The 20,907-nt window shown below is 38.6% G+C and overlaps 1 protein-coding gene across 1 annotated transcript in view; it reads right to left on the bottom strand.

Annotated features, from left to right (window-relative positions):
* Positions 1 to 18,941, bottom strand: part of esr2b (estrogen receptor 2b) — a 31,897-nt gene extending 12,956 nt beyond the window's left edge. Inside the window, 4 exon segments of the mRNA XM_048205699.1 lie at positions 5,005 to 5,195; positions 8,360 to 8,673; positions 8,675 to 8,861; positions 18,677 to 18,941. Of these exon segments, the coding sequence (XP_048061656.1) occupies positions 5,005 to 5,195; positions 8,360 to 8,673; positions 8,675 to 8,785 (616 nt within the window). The 5' untranslated portion in view covers positions 8,786 to 8,861; positions 18,677 to 18,941.
* Between the last annotated feature and the right edge of the window lie 1,966 nt (positions 18,942 to 20,907).

Below are 20,907 nucleotides of genomic sequence, written 5' to 3'. Positions count from 1 at the left end.
CTTCGTAAACACCACGGAGATGTTCCAGGGCCGCTGGGACGAGAGGAAGGGGATACCGGAACTTGACGGTTATTTTGTTGAGGGAGCGATAATCAATGCATGGCCGCAAGCCTCCGTCCTTTTTAGCCACAAAGAAAAAACTGGAAGCAGCAGGGGAAGTAGACGGCCTGATGTAACCTTGGGCGAGGGCTTCCTTGATGTAATCCTCCATGGCCTTCTCCTCCGGGATGGAAAGTGGGTATATCTTACCCTTTGGCACTGGTTCACCCGGAAGCAGGTCGATGGCACAGTCCCATGGCCGGTGTGGAGGCAGCTTGGAAGCCCGTTGCGGGCAGAAGACAATCGCTGAAGGGGGCGTAACACTTGGGGATGTCGACGGAGCGTTGTTCGACTGGACTTTCGATGGACGTGCCGCAGAGAGAGAGGTCAGGCGAAGAAGATGGTGGAACAGGAAGTTCAGCCAGACAGCGAGAGAAGCATGTGTCGCCCCACTTCAGGATTTCGCCCGTTTTCCAGGAGATGATCGGGTTATGCTGCTCCAACCAGGGGCGCCCCAGAACCACGTCAGCGGTTGAGTCCTCCAGAACCAGCATATGAGCCTCTTCCCGGTGTAGTAAACCAACTTGAATTGTTACTGGTCCAGCCACGGTGCGGACGCGCTTACGGCTCAGGGGTCTGCCGGTTAGTGAGTTGAGCGTGTAGATGGTAGGAGACGGAGTGGTCTTGAGACGAAGGTGGCGACAGATGGCTCCGGAGATGAAGTTGCCGGCTGACCCCGAGTCGATGAGCGCGACCACTGAAAGGGAGACAGTAGCGGCAGTAAGATTGACGACAGTAGTGAGTGGTTTCATCTTATGAGTAGCAGTAATAATAGCACTCACCAGGGGTCGCGGCGATCGCGTGGGGCATGCAGCAATAGCATGCCCAGGTTCACCACAGTAGAGACAGAGACGGAGGGTCAGCCGGCGGCGGCGTTCTTCAGACGATAGACGAGAGTGTTCCACATCCATGGGTACTTGGGCTGGTTCTGGGGTGCTGACGGGTTCGGATCGGCAGAGGAGCACGTTGGAGAGGGACTGGTCCTGGTGCTCTTGGATGCACGCTTGCATGCGAGTGGCGCAGCGAATGGAGAGCTGGATGAACTTTTCGAGGCCGATGGAGTCCTCGCATGCAGCGAGATGCAGCCGCACCCGAGGTTCCAATCCTTGGTGATAAGTCGTTATTAAAGCTTGTTCATTCCATCCGCTGAGTGCTGCAAGCGTTCTGAATTGCAAAGCATAGTCGTAAACAGACAGAGATCCTTGTTTCCAATTATAAAGTTTCTCACCAGCTGAAGAGTCCGTGATCGGTTTCCCGAACACTTCCCGGAAGTGGGAAATAAACGCCAAGTAGGATTGGGTTACAGCGCCCCGCTGGGACCAGATGGAGTCGGCCCATTTTAATGCTTTGCCGCTGAGCTGAGATATAATGAACGCTATTTTGGAGGTGTCACTCGGGTACAGGTGTGGCTGCATCTCCAGGACCAGTGTGCATTGCAGCAGGAATCCGCTGCAATCCTCCGCCGATCCTGAGAAGGGCGCCAGTTTGGCCATGGGACTGGCGTACGGCGGCAGTGAAGGAGGACTGTTGACATCGTTGGTGGTGTTCGCTGGTGCAGGTGAAGGGACAGTAACTGGAGATGGCGGTGGAGGATGAGTGGATAATGTGCGCCGAAGCGCATCCACGAGTTCCTGGAATGGGTCTGGCTGGCTCATACTGGGTCTGCGGTGTAGGTCCGGTCTTCTGTTACGGTATACAGGAGACAGACACAGATGTAACAGGTAATGGATGTTTATTTGACCACAGTAGAGCAGGTGAACACACACAGGTGAGTGAACTGGTTGAATAGCAGTTTGAGCAGGTAGTATGAGGAATAGTTACTGTCCTTTCTCTTTGCAGGTAGATGTATGTTGGAGCTTGGGGATTGCTGGAGCACAGAAGAGATCGCTGGAGAACTGAGGAGCTGACTGGCACACACCCACACAGCAGACGAGGCACACAGAGGGAAGGAGACACGCTGGAGACAGGTGAGTATACGAAGAGGAGTCCTTGAGGTAAGCATAATATATGGTATATGCGAACGAGACCGGACGTGGAGTGCTGTGTGCGTGTGGGTTTTATAGTGCTGTTGATGAGTGAAGTGATGAGGGGCAGGTGGCGGTGATCAGTACTCTGGTGATGGCGTGCGTTGTGATTGGAGGTTGGAACCTGACGTGTCTGTGACACACATACAATGGTTATGACTATATATACAGTGGGTACGGAAAGTATTCAGACCCCCTTAAATTTTTCACTCTTTGTTATATTGCAGCCATTTGCTAAAATCATTTAAGTTCATTTTTTTTCCTCATTAATGTACACACAGCACCCCATTTTGACAGAAAAACACAGAATTGTTGACATTTTTGCAGATTTATTAAAAAAGAAAAACTGAAATATCACATGGTCCTAAGTATTCAGACCCTTTGCTGTGACACTCATATATTTAACTCAGGTGCTGTCCATTTCTTCTGATCATCCTTGAGATGGTTCTACACCTTCATTTGAGTCCAGCTGTGTTTGATTATACTGATTGGACTTGATTAGGAAAGCCACACACCTGTCTATATAAGACTTTACAGCTCACAGTGCATGTCAGAACAAATGAGAATCATGAGGTCAAAGGAACTGCCTGAAGAGCTCAGAGACAGAATTGTGGCAAGGCACAGATCTGGACAAGGTTAAAAAAAATTCTGCTGTACTTAAGGTTCCTAAGAGCACAGTGGCCTCCATAATCCTTAAATGGAATGGAGCTGGCCGTCCGGCCAAACTGAGCTATAGGGGGAGAAGAGCCTTGGTGAGAGAGGTAAAGAAGAACCCAAAGATCACTGTGGCTGAGCTCCAGAGATGCAGTCGGGAGATGGGAGAAAGTTGTAGAAAGTCAACCATCACTGCAGCCCTCCACCAGTTGGGGCTTTATGGCAGAGTGGCCCGACAGAAGCCTCTCCTCAGTGCAAGACACACGAAAGCCCGCATGGAGTTTGCTAAAAAAACACCTGAAGGACTCCAAGATGGTGAGAAATAAGATTCTCTGGTCTGATGAGACCAAGATAGAACTTTTTGGCCTTAATTCTAAACGGTATGTATGGAGAAAACCAGGCACTGCTCATCACCTGTTCAATACAGTCCCAACAGTGAAGCATGGTGGTGGCACCATCATGCTGTGGGGGTGTTTTTCAGCTGTAGGGACAGGACGACTGGTTGCAATCGAGGGAAAGATGAATGCGGCCAAGTACAGGGATATCCTGGACGAAAACCTTCTCCAGAGTGCTCAGGACCTCAGACTGGGCCGAAGGTTTACCTTCCAACAAGACAATGACCCTAAGCACACAGCTAAAATAACGAAGGAGTGGCTTCACAACAACTCCGTGACTGTTCTTGAATGGCCCAGCCAGAGCCCTGACTTAAACCCAATTGAGCATCTCTGGAGAGACCTAAAAATGGCTGTCCACCAACGTTTACCATCCAACCTAACAGAACTGGAGAGGATCTGCAAGGAGGAATGGCAGAGGATCCCCAAATTCAGGTGTGAAAAACTTGTTGCATCTTTCCCAAAAAGACTCATGGCTGTATTAGATCAAAAGGGTGCTTCTACTAAATACTGAGCAAAGGGTCTGAATACTTAGGACCATGTGATATTTCAGTTTTTCTTTTTTAATAAATGCAAAAATGTCAACAATTCTGTGTTTTTCTGTCAATATGGGGTGCTGTGTGTACATTAATGAGGGAAAAAAATAACTTAAATGATTTTAGCAAATGGCTGAGTGGAAAAAGAGTGGAAAAAAAAAAAAAAAAAAAAAAATATATATATATATATATATATATATATATATATAACAAGCATTTCAGCAGCTGAGGAGACTAAAGGCAGAAACTCCTCAAAACAAGCAACCGTTGAAAATGGCTGTATTAAAGGCCTGGAAAAGCATTTTAAAGTGTGAAACCAAGAGTCTGTTGATGTCTATGGGTCACAGACTCGCTCCTGTGATTGCTTGCAAGGGATTTACAATTAAATATTAGTTTTTATACTTTTACATTTGCTTTAAGTTAAACCATCCCAATACTGCTCACATTAGGCAGAGGGATGAAGCTCTAAAAGTGTTGTACTTCTTAGTTGGTGAAACATTTTTGTGTTGAAACAGCCAATAATAAAATGTGACATTCTGTACTTCTGCCTCATATTAATCTTTTAATCATATTTATAGATGTCTTGACAGCTAACAGAGCAATTTTGTATTTACTGTTCCAATACTTACAGAGGGCACTGTATATACTTCTGCCGTTATCTAACAGCAATGAAAAGATCATCTTTAAAAACACTAATAATTGAACATGATTAAATATAATCTTGAAATATCTCAGAATAATTAATTAGAACTCACACTGAACAGAATAAAATACTGTCAAAGTACAAAGTTAAAAGCATTTAATCATTTAACTAATCACATACGTAGACTTTGATAACTTTAGTTATCATATTAATTTGATTTTTTTTTATGTTTGTAAAACATAAATTACAAAATATTCCTCTCTAATCAATTTTTATCAAATCAAACTGACCAGGGAATACATTTTTCCTGGAATGAATGTAATCCATGATAAGAGTGTGTGTCCTTTAAAGAATAAAAAAAATGTGGTTTTGACTGAGATTCATTCTTATGTGTTTTTTTCATATATGGCCTTTTGAGTAGTGTCTATTGATTGAAAGGTCATAACAAACTTGTTTTAAGTCCTTATGGGGGAACACAGTGCACTGACCCTGACATATCCGGAGAAATATGTGTACAGAACATGTACAGTATTTAAGGATTTGTGGAAAAAAATACTCAAAAAGTCTGAAACTTTCCACTGATTACCATAGCATTTCAGAAAAGCAAACTTCTGAAGAGCATGTATTTGTCACACTCATTTGACCATGAGTATTACCTTGAATGCTCCGTTTGAAGAAAGCCTTGCACCCCTCACATGACCAGACACCATAGTGATACCCAGAGGCGTGGTCATGACACACCGCACAGAAGTGTGTGTCTCCTTTACCCACAATGCCTGGTGAAGGATTCAAGCCATCATCACCTTCCGCTTGCTGCCCTAACAGCTTTGCATGAGCAAGGACGGAACTACAAAAGATGAAGTTACAGATAAAGTAAAAGAGGACAAGAAAACATTTTTACATTTCCTTAAAAAAAAAAAAAGTGCTGTTACATATACGTTTACATATGTTAAGCTTACATCTGCCTTATTTAGCAAGATTCTAACAAGTGACCCAAGAATTTCTTTCAGGAACATCTAAAAGAATAGAATGCAATTTATAAGTTACTTTATATTAGTTTTATATTATTATATTTATGTAAGGGATCATCTCTTTCGGTTTTGTGTGGGGTTTGCATGTGTTTAGTTCAGCTGCGTTTCAGTTTAGGTGGGTCTCAATCAGTTCCCTACTTCAGGGCTGTCTCAATCGCAGAATCCTTCCAGGGTTGTGGCTAGAAGGGATACAGCTATGGCCGGAAGTGACGCAAAATAAAATAACAATAAATTAAATTTGTGTTTTATTAACGTCGACACCCACCCCAACCCTAAACCTACCCTTACAATAATGCAAATACAGCAATTAATTGTTTTTCAGTGTGACAAAAATGACACAATATTGATGTGCGCATGCCCAGTAGGACAATCTGGCCATGGCTGTATCCCTTCTGGTCCCAACCTCCTTCCAGGGCACTGAAATGTTCACTCCCTAAAAAGTCCTACAATGCACCGTGAAAAACATGAAGCATCAATGCTCGCTATGTTCCCTTGAAGCAATGAACATAAATCATGTGAGCCAACTCAATGCACTTAATTCACGCGATATATGTTTTTTTTTTTAAATACAAACCATTATTTAATTATATTTCAGCAAAAACATACATCGCTAGACAGGTAATGAACATATTCTATCTTCTTTCAGACAAACACAATCAGAGATATTTTTTAAAAATATCCTGGCTCTACCAAGCTTTATAATGGTAATGAATGGGGGCCTGTTTTGAAACCCCTAAAAATGCATCCATCCATAATAAATATAATCAATATGGCTCCAGAGGGTTAAAGAATATAATAGAATACCATTATTTTAAATTGTAATAATATTTCACAGTATTGCTGTTTTTTCTGTATGTTTGATTTACACCATGATGAGATTTGAGACATGATCAACAGAGGGTTTTTTCACAGCCTACCTGTCTGAATGAGCTCATTATTTATGCAGCTCATTAGAGCTCTTTATGCGATTCTTTTGTCTTCTCAGGTGAGAATCACCCATTATTCATGATCATTCACGCCTCCACGCATACTGTGTTTCTTGACCAAAGATGTTTTAGAAAATTTTAATCTCTCTATTGTTTTATATGAACAAGCAGGCAGCATAATTTTTTACCTCATTTTAAAGCAAAAACTCTAGTCTACAACCTCCAATACCCAGAAGTCTTCTGAACAAAGATTTAATATATATTTTTTGGCTTTACTTCAGTGACTTAAGTTTTTTGTTTTTTCAATAACCACGCATAAACGTTATTCCTTCAAAAACACAAACATGTACATACATGTTCCTCACATATTATTGTAGCCTAGTTTGTGCTGAATACAGTGTAATGACACTTTTTCTATTAATATGTTTATGAACAACTGAAAAAAGCACAAATGTCATGTCAAAACTTCTCCAGGGCCCAAAAATCCTCAGACCCCTGAGGGTTAATAAAGGCCTTCTGAAGTGAAGCGATGGGTTTTTGTAATTAAAATATCCATATTTAAAACTTTATAAATTAAAATAACTAGCTACCACAGATCTGTCCTCATCAGATATTGTTGGTTTTTCGTGTTTTTCTAGTATTCTGAGAATTTTGTTATTTTAAGTTGGTGTTTAATAAAAGAATTGCTGCGCTTACAGTATATCCTGCAACCACACTCTAACAATTTAATATTATCACCTATTTATATCGCTAAACTATAGACAATTGCAAGGCCAAAATTTCTTTGCTGCTGTCTCTGATCCTGTCAGAACAGACCTGTGACCAAGCTGAGAACCACTGATCTTTGGGCATTCTTACCAGTGCTTCCCACACATTAGACTTTACTTGGTATAATAACGGCCGCCCAAGTATATTTGGAGACACATTTTTGCCTTTATTGTTTTTATCCTCTTATACTTTTATATCCGCGCAAGATAATGAAACCATCCGCGATTGATAAACTAGTCGTTTCATACCTGCTCGTTATGTGTGCGTCAGAACTGTTTACTCCCGCTGACATTCCCACAGGCGCTGCATTTTGCAAAGTCACAAGGGGGCGCTGTTGCGCGTTCTACAAGCTCGCGCAACAGCGCTTCAGTCTGCTTCAAAGTGATTCTCAATCAATGAAAAGCGCGGATTTATGCCAAGCGATTGCTAATGAACTTAAGTTGATGAATTATTACAAAGTCTACTTTATGGCCTTTATATAAAATGTTTAAGACGGTTGTAAGAATCTGAAGGATCAGCCTGCAATAGTACAGACATTTCAAAATAAGAGTACCTGTGTATTTCGGGCTTGTTTATAATTAAAAGTCACACGCTAAGTTTTTTCTTTTTCTTTTGGGCATTATTGGTAATTTGGTTACACAATAAATTGTATTTAATTTGATTTCCATTTAATTCATAGTAAATTATTGTAGTCTCTCCCACAGGAAGAAAAGACTAGGAACATTATTTGACACATATAGCTTATTATTAATTTTATAAATTTTACTAGTAAAATCTGTGTCCCATTCACTGAGAGAGACACTATATGACAGCAAGGAGAACATAGGAAAAGGTGAACCATTTAAATGCTGTAATTTTGCATAATTTACAATGCATAATATTAGTATGTAATTAAATGTAATATGCTATGTAATTAAAATTAATTTCAATGAATAGAAATACTGTTAAAAATCACACATTATTTGTTTGTCACATGTAGAAGACCATTTTTGTGCCATGGGTAATAGGAGGATTTTTCGCCCGGCTACCACCGTAAGTATATTTCAAACCTGTGGGAAGCACTGCTTACCCATTTTATTGTATGCTCAACAAGTTACGATTTAAAATACTGTAGCAAGCACCTCTAATAAAGAGCAAGAAAAATAAAACACTTTGTTTGGTCACAGGGCTGTTGTCTCTATGACAACTGAACTATCCATTTGACAGCTGTCACCTGGAGACAAAAGGAATCTGCTATTAGGGTCTAGTTTAACACACACCCTGCACTGTTTAATACACATTCTCACCTGCTCTGGTTAAGAGTGTGTGTCTTGGGGTCATCCCAGGCGGTGTGTGAGTGTGTTTCGCTGTAGGACAGTGGAGGCGGGCAGTGCAGAGACAGCGCAGTGTGTGTGGTGTGGGAAGGCCAGAATATTGTGGGACTGAGTGAGACCACGTTTTCCGACACGGGGGGATGAGGGTACCCTAGCACTGCGGAGGAAACCGGGCTGTAGAGAGTTAAAGCTCCATGGTTGAACTCTCCCCCGTGCGGTGGTGAATAATCCTGACAGGCTTCCAAATACGGAGATGGAATGCAGATGGTTTGGTTGTCCATGCCTGAGTGGGGAAGTGTACAGACGGGGTAAGAGGTTAGGCGAGTCCCCTCGATCGGCCTTGCCAGAGTCCAGGACAGGGGAGATTGATGCAGGGGCTGGACCAGGGGAGAAGCTCATTCTGGAGAACTCAAGCGAGGTCCTGGCTTAACAGACTACTGCATCGCAGGCCCAACTGTGTCAGAGGAAGTTCTTGCTGAAGGACACAAAAAGAAATCAGATCCTGATATCAGAGTAACACCTTACACCTCCTGCATGTTAAGTACACTACCGTTCAAAAGTTTAAGGTGAGAAAATGTATTTTTTTTACATTTTAATAAATTAATAAATTGATCAAAAATGACAATAAAGACTTTCCCATTGTTACAAAAATTATATTTCAAAGTTCTATTGAACTTTTGGTCACACTTTAGATTAGGGTCCAATTCTCACTATTTACTAACTATTAACTATGACTTTTGCCTCAATAAACTCCTAATTACGGCTTATTAATAGTTAGTAAGGTAGTTGTTAAGTTTAGGTATTGGGCAGGATTAAAGGATTAGTTCACTTTCAAATAAAAATTTCCTGATAATTTATTCACCCCCATGTCATCCAAGATGTCTATGTCCTTCTTTCTTCAGTCAGAAAGAAATTAAGGTTTTTGATGAAAACAATCCAGGATTATTCTCCTTATAGCGGACTTCACTGGCACTGCGTTAGTTCCGTAAATTGAATAAAGGGAAGGTGTAGGACATTCAGCATAAGCTTTTTGAAGAATACTGAAGGCGGAATGGCAGAAGCACTTGCAAGGCAATCGTTTGCGTTTATAAAGCATATACATTTTTTTTTTTAAGAAAATGACAGATCGTTTCACTAGATAAGACACTTATTCCTCGTCTGGTATCGTTTAAAGCCTTTTGAAGCTGCACTGAAACTGTAATTTTGACCTTCAACTGTTTGGGGTCCATTGAAGTCCACTATAAGGAGAATAATCCTGGAATGTTTTCTTCAAAAACCTTAATTTCTTTTCGACTGAAGAAAGAAGGACATGGATATCTTGGATGACATGGGGGTGAGTAAATTATCAGGAAATTTTAATTTGAAAGTGAACTAATCCTTTAGGCAGTGGTCTCAAACTGCCGGCCCGCGGGCCATTTACGGCCCGCCCTCCCCCTCTACCCGGCCCGCAACTGATCTCAAAAATAAAACATAATCCGCCCGCTAAATTATTATGATTATTCTCTAGTTACTACCTGTCTGATATGCAAAGAAAAAGTCGCCGTTCTGGGGCATTCACATATCGCGTCACATAAGCGGCCGCGCCGCATTCTCCTTCTTTCCAATGCGCTTTCGCTCCAGTGGCGTCTGTCGTTGCTATGCAACCATGAGCCGCGCTCTCAACCGCGTCGCTTCTATTATGAGCGCGCTTGCCTAAATTACAGTAAAAGCACTCGACTTTAAGTCACGAGCGTCGATTTAAATCACCGAAACGTGTCCGATGCAACCATTAAACGTTACCGATGCTCAAACAGCATCTTGGACAAATGTGTCTCAGCTGTGTGAGCACAAGCGCTGCCACATGTCTGTCAAGAAACAGATGAGTGTTCAAATGTATTCAGGGATTGTATTTGTTCAGTTCAGTGTTCAGTGCAGGATTTTAATGTTATTTAAGCTACATAAAGTAAGGGAAAATACTTCCACTAAATGTTAAAAACTAATAAAGTATGTAACAATGAGATATTTTTTTTTTTGGCAAAATAAAGTTGAGATATATATATATATATATATATATATATATATATATACACAGTTTATATATATATATATATATATATACACACAGTTTTTTGTTTATTTCTGACCCCTCCATGCCACAAGTGTTGCTGGTTTTGTTCCTAAATTACTATTTTTTTTTATTCCATGCACCTTGTTGGATGTGAGAAGTTGCACCAGACTATTGCAATCAATAGTATTATATTAGTAGTATTATATTAGTATATTAGTAGTATTATATTAGTAATAGTATTATATAATTATATTACACTCTGTAACAATGAGAGAGACACTGCGGTTTACATTTAGTATGGTAAATAAAATATTTATAGTATAGGTATACAAATATTTTAGTAGGCCTAATGAAATTTGAAGTAAATGAGAAATAATGCAAAGGAAAGTAAATTTTCTGAAATGTTGCGCTTTCTTGCGCTTGAATGTTAATATGGCCCTCCTATGAGGTGTCAATCACAGAAACGGCCCCCCGCCAATTTGAGTTTGAGACCCCTGCTTTAAGGGATGTAGAAGGTCATGCAGAACAAGGCATTAATATGTGCTTTATAAGTACTAATAAACAGCCAATATCCTAGTTATATGCATGCTAATAAGAAACTAATAGTGACAAATAATAGTGAGAATTGGATCCTAAACTGAAGTGTTACAGAACTTTCTAATTATCAAAGAATATGAAAAAAGTGTATCATGGTTCCCTCAAAAAATATTAAGAAACACAACTGTTTTCAACATTGATAATAATAAGAAATGTTTTTTCTTATTATTATTTCTGAAGGATCATGTGACACTGAGACTGAAGTAATGATGCTGAAAATTTAGCTTTTCATTACAGAATAAATTACATTTTCAAATTCAAATATATTGAAATAGGAAACATGTATTTCTACAGACTTTCAGAAACATTTAAAAATGGCAGTGTACATATTGCACAAGCCTTTAACGTGTCCCGAAAGTGTTGAATATATGTTGCCTGCATTTTCTTTAATGGTCTCTAAATTGTGGTTTTCATGATTTTCCCAGACAACAAAACTTGGCAGACTACATGAAGACATCACAGCATGCTAAAAAAAAACACAGACCAATAGGCCTGTTTTTTTCCTAGTTATTTTAGCAGAGGCACCTACATTTACTGCTGTTCTCTGAAAAAAGTGACTGGAAAAATAAAAAACATCACAGAAAAAAATGAAGCGTATGTAATATAATTATTTCTGAATCTGTCTGAGGCACATGACGTAAAGTGAGAATGGTGCTGCGAAGGGAGTTAAATAGCCACAGTGGCGGGTTACACTGCTCTCTTCTGGGGGACTCATCACACCAATACAGACAGGATAACTGATAAGGATGACATTTTGAAAGGTGCCACTCCAGGAGATGAGCTGGTGAATAATTTCCTTGTGATCGAAGCGCTAACATTCTACTGATAACTAAGGAGATTGTCACTTTTATAACACTCTATAACTTTTAGTAGAGTCTCTAACTTGAAGAAGGCCTAATGGAGCGTACAGTAGAGGCACGTCGGGTCAGGAACTGATTTTAATTCAAAAGTTTATTTAGTAAGAGATGCAGAGGAGAAAGTTCTTTAAAATTGTTTGTCACAAAGGTCCAGAGTCCACAACGCTTTATGTAACACTGCAACCAAAGATGAACAAATATGATAATTCTCAAGAGAGCCAGAATAAACAGTAAGCCTGCATGTGTTGAGATAGAGAGAGCAGTTAGTATGTGACCACAGTTCAGGATCATTAAGTCAGCAGATCAAATGAATGAAATAAAGTGCACAAACACTAGATCAGTCTTCAAAAATATACATTTTATATTTGTCAAATCGTGTCTGAGCCGAGGTTTTTTGTTTTTAATTATATGCAAAATCTGGCAAAACAACTACATACACTGCTTTGAAAAACAGCATAAGAGAAAAGCATGCAAAAATACAGATAACCAAGTTAAAAGGCAGTAAATTGCAGACTTTGAAAGAACACAAAACCGTTCCCTCTCCTTGTACCCACAGCTGAAAGAACAAACAAAGAGGTTCACCCATTACCTGGTAGCGAAAATTAAACCTGACATACTAAAAAAAAAAACAAAAAAAGAGAGCAATGCTTCAATTATGTGTCTCTATATCAGATCAGAATCACAGGAAACTCTTGAAATGCACACAGTGCTCCACATTTAACAAGATGTTTTCATATGATTTATTTTATTAGGATCATGTATAATATATTTTGTTATAATTTATTAATTGCACAATATAAGCAAGTCTAAAACTTAACATACTAAAAAAAAGAAATCAAAGATAGCAAGAAGAAAGAGAGAGAAAATGATCAGTTACTGCACTGCTTTTGTGGGAAAATCACAATAATTCTGCAGAATGGATATAAAAAACCATAAACATATTTTTCATTATTTATTTTATACAAAAATATTTAAGAAACGAATGCTCAAGAGCTCAATACGTGACGTGTAGAACTGTCTGAATGATGCTGCAATTCTGCGGAAATCTGAGGAAATTTTTTTTTAAATGCAGAAGATGATTTGAAATTATTTATAGAGAACCATTACAGAGACAATTTTGAGTACACTCATTATTTGCCAAATATTTTCTGCAGATGAATTCACTCAAAAATGATTCATTTAGTTCAGAGTTTCTATGAGGATAGAGACAGAATAAAACTGCATGAATAAGTAAAACAAAAACAAAAAACACTACAAACACTCAAAACAACAAACCCTACTTTAATACCCAGAGTTCCCTGTTCTCTAGGCTAAAGGGCATCTGCGGGTTTTGGGTCAGAGATCTGGCCTGCTGCCTCAGTAAACAGAAAGAGTAAAGGTGAGACGCTGATATGCAAACGCTTTTACTGAGACAACTCATGTAACGTGTTTTATCTGAGAGAGGAACACACATACATAAAGAATATACCCAGAAACATTACGCTGAACATTCTCTGTAAACACGCATATGTTAAAGCACACAGTGTAAATAGAACACGTGCATAAAAAACAGCACTAATAAACACAACGGTAGCATGTGAGAGACTGCTGAAATAAAGAGGCAAAGTCTGCTTTCTGGGTTTTTGAGATTGTCGTATAATTTGAGGGTTTACAACAAATGAAATACGACCTTAATCAAAAAATGGAAAAATACATCTTAAATAATGTTTGACAAAAACTATTCAAGTTGATTTTTAAAAACTGTTTTAGGAGTGCACTACAACACTGAGAGACAAACTGGTCAAGCACAGAGACAAAGTGACACTTATCCTGTCAGATGAATTTTGGTGTCAGTAAGTATTTGAAAGAAGTCTCTTATGCTCACCAAGGCTGAATTTATTTGATTAAAATAACTGTTTAAAATAACTTTTCTATTTCAATATATTTTAAAATATCATTTATTGATGACAGCTGAATTTTCAGCATCATTACTCCAGTCTTCAGTGTCACATGATCCTTCAGAAATCATTCTGACATACTGATTTGCTGCTCAAGAGACATTTCATGAATAACATATTTTAAAGGATTTTTTGATGAATAGAAATGACAAAAGATCTGCATTTATTTGAAATAGAGATCTTTACTTTCACTTTTGACCATTTTAATGGGTCCTTGCTGAATAAAAGTATTAATTTATTTAAAAAGCTGTACTGACCCTAAACTTTTGAACAGTAGTGTATATATTTTAAAGAATTCTTCATCTTTTTTTAAGAATACACACAGCACAGCAGACAGGAATGGATAGAGAGAGACGGGGGTGTGATCACAATACACAACATAGGCCTGACACACTTTCTGACCAATGAATTTCAATGATTATTCCAGATGTAAACACTGGATGAGAATTGTTACAAAAAAATCTAAATTTACTAGGAAATTCACTCACAAAGAACAAATTTAACTGATAAAACAGCAAAGTTGAACAACTGCAGATATTATATTCACTGCAGTGGTGTGGTTTATACATTATTTGGCACATTAAAGGGTTAGTTCACCCAAAAATGAAAATTCTGTCATTTATTATTTACCCTCATGTTGTTCCACATCCGTAAGACCTTTGTCCATCTTCGGAACACAAATTAAGATCTTTTTGATGAAATCTGAGAGCTTTCCAAGACAACTACTACTTTCAAGGTCCAGAAAGGTAGGAATGACATCATTAAAGTAATCCATGTAACTACAGTGGTTTAATCTCAATTTTATGAAGCCACATGAGTGTTTTTTTTTGCGCAAAAAAACATAATTTACCACTTTACTTACAAAAGCATTGATCTACAACACACGTTCATGAGACCATCACGATGCATGCATGTTGTGTTCAGACTCGTACGTCAACTCAACGCACATGCGCGAGTGTTTATGAGAGCATCACGATGCATGCGTTTTGTGTTCACGCGAGAGCTGACATTGTTGCCTGAACACGCAACAAATAAAGTGGTAAATTATGTTTTTTTTTTTGTTTGTGTGTTTTTGCACAAACAAATCACTCATCATGTCACTTCATAAAACTGAGTTTAAGCCACAAGAGTCACATGGAGTACTTTATGTCTTTCCTATGCCTTTCTGGACCTTGGAGTGGTAGTTGCATTGGATCTCTATGGAGGGACAGAAACCTCTCAGACTTCATCAAAAAGATCTTAAAGGGTTGGTTCACCCAAAAATGAAAATTTTACGGGTGACTGTAAACGAGCTTCGTTTACAGTCTGAGGGAGACGCACGCTGTATTCAAGCTATTCTACATTGTTTGTATTTTGGTATTGCTATATTTTTTTAAAATGGTGCATAAGTGTGCATGTCGCAGATGTCCAAATCGCCAAAAACAACCACGGCGACGTAAAAGTGCATTACCAACGCCGACAGATGAGAGGATTCAATGGAATCAATTCAATGGAAAGGATTCCAGAAGAGAAGACAATGCTGAATAAAGTTGTAGTTTTTATTATTTTTGGACCAAAATGTATTTTCGATGCTTCAAAAAAATCTAACTAACCCACTGATGTCACATGGACTACTTTGATGATGTTTTTTTTACCTTTCTGGACATGGACAGTATACCGTACATACATTTTCAATGGAGGGACAGAAAGCTCTCGGACTAAATCTAAGTGTGGAATGACATGAGGGTGAGTAATTAATGACTGAATTTTAATTTTTGTGTAAACTAAAATTTTATTTGTCTTACACAGACTCATTGGACAAACACCCATGACAAACATACTGGAATATGATGATGGTCTTAAAGGGATAGTTCACCCAAAAATGTAAATTCTGTCATCATTTACTCACCCTCAAGTTATTCCAAAACGGTATGCTTTCTTCTGTTGAATACAAAAGAAGATATTTTGAAGAATGTTGGTAACCAGACAGTTGACGCTAGCCATTTACTTCCATAGTATTTTTTTTTTCTTACTATGGAGGTCAATGGCTACCGTCAACTGTCTGGTTACCAACATTCTTCAAAATATCTTCTTTTGTGTTCAGGAGAAGAAAGAAATTCATACAGTTTTGGAACAACTTGAGGGTAAGTAAATGACGGAGCTTTCATTTCTTTACTACAAGGGCACAAAAAAAATCATTTAAATAAACACACTGCTCCTTATATTTCACCATTATAAAAAAAAAAAAAAAAAAAGTCACACAAGCAAACAAACACTAGCACATTTTAATTTTCCCTTATAAAAATTTTGACTTTTTTTTTTAAAATATGGTCCCATATTTCAGTTGAAAGCTGGTGAAACTTTAGCACTTTCCTACTGCCACTCTGGTAAAGCTCTTGGCTACATTCCAGACACACATACCACTGAACAAAAGGCCAAGGACAGGACGAAGAACCCCTACACATAACACACACTCACAGAGTCCCTGGGTGAACTTTTCTCCATCCTAATAAGGTCCTCCTGCCAACTTGAGATTTCTTTGAACTTACAGAAGAATTAAGTTTCCATTCATTTCATGTTGGGCACATGCAGGCCCACATCACCCCAGTAACTGACTCTAGACTTTTGTCTGCACTTGTAGTGAACCTACACACAAATAAATATGCACATAAACACCTGCATTTGTGTGCATATGCACATTCTTCACGCTTGAAACCACTCCAATTGCCGACACCATTCATGTTCTCCTAATTGAGACTCGCTTCTTTTTCAAGTAGTGAGGGATAAGAAAAGCTGGCCTTCTAAGATTCTCAAATAGATCACAAATGACAAGGAGAGAGAGTTACAGAGCATGATTTCTGACATTACTAAATCAGACAGACTGATCCAATCCTCCTATCACTTGTCACACAAGCCAGCAAATCTGTCAACAGAGCAGTCCACATATGTGTGTGTGTGTGTGTGTGTGTGTGTGTGTGTGTGTGTGTGTGTGTGTGTGTGTGTGTGTATACAGTATAACCACAGCTAAAACCTCATGCTGCTAACCCAAAAACCAGAAATATCTCCTTTTAAATGCTATACAGCCATTATCAGGCAGTTTCTTTCATAAAGACAGTATTAAGAGATCTAACAGGAATGATTAAATACAGTGAATGGTTTACTCTTGCATAGGTTTCATCTAGTGTGGCAATACAGTGAATATTTATTTAAAAGAGGTGCATGCAGGCTGTAGCCATCAGTAGCAATGCCACTGATTTTGATTGATAACAGGCCATTATGTCCAGTGCTTATTGCTCAAGAGGACAAGGACCTCTGTCTAAACTGATTAAAAAAGCATTTCTTCTCCTCCCTCATATTCTCCGGAGTGTCTCCCTTCAAAAACAAAAAAAAAAAAAAAAAAAAAAAAAAACACACAGAAAATCCATTCCTGTACTTTTGTAAAGGTTGTGGGTTTAACTTTAGGTATGGGAGATATATGAACAAATCCCTGGAGATAACGTGTCCTAGCAATTTACGGTATGTTCTATAATTTTCTTTGGATTTAGATTCAGATAGACAAAGCCATGATAGAAATATGACACAGTTTAGCATGAGGGACAGAGAGAAGAATGTAAAAGAATATACAGGTGGTCCAGACTGTAAAAAATGTTTTGTCAGGCAACCAAAAAAATGTGCTTCCTGTGGTATGAATGTTGTAGAAGGTTTGTTTTAGTTACATGGAGTTGTGGTTTTGGATAAAGTATCCGCAGAACAGATATTGAAAGTTTTGCCCTTGGCCTTTGAGATACAAAACTCAAAACATGAATAAAAAAACAACAACAAATGGTCATGTTTACACAATATTCAACAAAATGCTCTCTTTTTGTTATAGTAAAGTGACTGATAAATTAAACCACTCACATGGTGCTCCTGGTTCACTCTCAGTCTCATTCACTCTGAATGTTTTATCCTTCTGTCACTGAACTTTCACTTCAACCATTCTCAACCTCTCTGCCAAAACCCCTCACTTCTCTTATCACTAATGTCATTATAATCTTATCATGATCAATGTTGAGTAATAGACTGTGTTTTTGCAGAGCCAATCTGTCTGTAAAAAGAACACATCAGACACCTGCAGCAACATAATAATAACCTGGAATTTATACAGCCAATTAAATTAAACAACAGCAATATCACTGCTTTTAGTATTGTTATGTTACTGCAAAAGTTATTACATCCTTCTTCTTTTTTTGATCACTGATGGATAGCAATAGGATAATTAATATAATAATTAAAATGGTAATTTTATCATCTAGGCTAACTAATCTCATTATTTCCATTTCTCATTATTTTTATTTTATTTTTATTTGAAATATTCTAGCACTACCTTGTGGCTCTTTTGGGTTGTCACCTAAACATCAAATCATGAAACTTCATACTCATGTCACCTCTGCAACACGTTTCACAAAGGTTGTTTTTTTTCTTTCTTTCTTTCTTTCTTCCTGCCTTCCGTTATTTATTTATTTCTAGCTAGTGATTAGCCTTTGGCGCATTTGATCTGTAATTTCAATAGGGTTCAAAGTTTAAATCAGTTTTTCAAGAACTTTTGTGACACATAAACTAACCATTCACGTGCTGATTTCCTTTACATAAATTACAGTTGTAACCATAGTTTCTGACAGTTACTATAGTTACTGTCACTTGCGTAAAATCATGATAGCACAAGAGTACTGGCCGGGGCTCTTTAAAACAGTATAAAAAGCATTTAGAATCTCTAACATTTTGTTCAGTTTTATAAAGTAGTAACTAGCACCATGTCAGCACAGTTTTTAAAGCTGGAAACCATGCTTACGCTTTTAGTAGCCTAAGGTTTTACGTTACAAATGGCACTTACCGACAGCAGCAGGTGATGTGAGCTCGAGAGCAGAAATCTGTTTGATCAGCTGTGAACGCGCAGCGCTGTATCGATCTGATTTACTGCGCGCACAAAGAGAAAGAACAGCGCTGAAGTAAGCGACGGACGCAAGAGAGAAAGAGAGAGAGACATGAAAACACCTGGTAGTGTCCTAATAGCGCACTTTGACTGGTTGTACTTTGGCAGAAATCGGTCTTTGGATTTAAAAATTAGAAAAGCGCGTCACTGCCAGCCGCGCCCTCCTGGAGCCGCCCCTATTTACTGCATGAGGCAGAGATTTCCAAGTTATGACAAACAACAGGACTAGGCTAAAGGAAATTGCCGTACTCAGAAGTGTAAAGAGTACCTAAAAAACATACTTGAGTAAAAGTACAGATACCTTGCATCGAAAATTACTCCACTACAAGACACAAGTAGCCTAACCAATTCCAATACAACTTGAGTAAAAGTCTTGAAGTATCTGATTTTAACAGTATGTAAGTATTTTACTCATGCTGAATGTATGCACTATGATGCACTAATCCTGAGAGACTGCCAGTGAAAATAAGAAACAATTGATTTGTAAAATGAGAAATCAAGTTTATTTTCTAAAATCAAAATAAAACTGAACAACTCAATATTGCAATAAATCAAGGTCAACAACCTTTTGAACATCTACAAACTCTCAAGTCTCAGTTAAGCTCAAGTGGTAATAAGTAAACTAATATCCGTCAAAACGGTCTTGTCAATATTGCGGATAAATAAAACAATGTTAAGTAAAATTAAATAGTCAAAGTCTACTGTACGTGCTGGTTTGAGCCTCATCACCAGCTGCAGTCATTTCCTCATCTACTAAATCAAACACCTGCGATTCAGCAACTACCTGCTAATGCACTCACATTTATGTAAAGTAGCCTTGTTGACAAGTTTTGGGGGGAGTAAAGGCAAAATGCACAAGATATATTACCTTCAATGCCCTTAGATGGCGATATCGCTTCTTTATATCAGAAACAAACTGCTGCAGAAAAAGTTAGCTGCCATGAAAAATGTAATTTGTAATTGCAATACTCATCACAAATGTATTGGAGTAAAAAGTACATTTACTTGTTTAAAAAAATGTAGAAAAGTAGAGAGTAAAAGTTGCCAATATCTTTGATACTCAGTACAACTACAAAGTAACCAAAAAGATACTTAAGTACAGTAACTAATTCTACTTTACACCTCTGGCCATACTATACCACATTTCACCATATTCATGGTCAAAGTTCATGGTAACCAATTCGTTTGAGTGACTTGTATGACAATAAAACTCTGGTAACTTATTAGCTAGTGTGCGAAATATTTAACATCTTTCAGGGATATTGACTTTATTGGTGGTGTAATGTGCATCTCAAACACCAGGGGTGTCCAAACTCGGTCCTGGAGGGCCACCTGCAGAGTTTATCTCCAACTTGCCACAACTCACCTGCCTGGAAATTTCTAGTATGCCTAGTAAGACCTTGATTCGCTGGTTCAGGCGTTTTAATTGGGTTTGGAGCTAAACTGCAGGACAGTGGCCCTCCAGGAGCAGGACTGGACACCCCTGCCCTACACCATTACACCACCAGCATGAACCGTTAATATAAGGCAGGATGAATCCATGATTTCATGTTGTTTGTGACAAATTCTGCCCCTACAATCTGAATGACGCAGCAGAAATCGAGTCTCATCAGACCAGGCAATGTTTTTCCAATATCCTATTGTCCAATTTTGGTGAGCAAGTGTGAATATAGCCTCAGTTTCCTGTTCCCAGCTGAAAGGAGTGGCACTCAGTGTGGTCTTCTGCTGCTGTAGCACATCTGCTTCAAGGTTCGACGTGTTGTGTGTTCAGAGATGCTCTTCTGCAGACCTTGGTTGTAACCAGTGATTATTTGAGTTACTGTTGCTTTTCTGTCAGCTCAAACCATATTGGTTATTCTCTTCTGACTCAGAACTGCCACTCGCAGGATACTTTCTCTATTTCTGACCATTCTCTGTAAACCCTAGAGATGGTAGTGTGTGAAAATCCCAGTAGATCTGCAGTTTCTTAAATACTCAGCACCAACTACCATGCCAGGTTCAACGTCAGTTAAATCACCTTCCTTCCTCATTCTGAGGCTCAGTTTGAAATTCAACAGATCGTCTTCACCATTTCTACATCCCTAAATGCATTGAGTTGCCGACATATGATTGGCTGATTAGATATTTGCGTT

Source organism: Megalobrama amblycephala, linkage group LG10 (genome assembly GCF_018812025.1).
Source record: "Megalobrama amblycephala isolate DHTTF-2021 linkage group LG10, ASM1881202v1, whole genome shotgun sequence".
Classification (NCBI taxonomy): Eukaryota; Metazoa; Chordata; class Actinopteri; order Cypriniformes; family Xenocyprididae; genus Megalobrama; species Megalobrama amblycephala.
The sequence above is the reverse complement of the archived record's forward strand: the minus strand, read 5'-3'. Positions and strand labels throughout refer to the sequence as shown.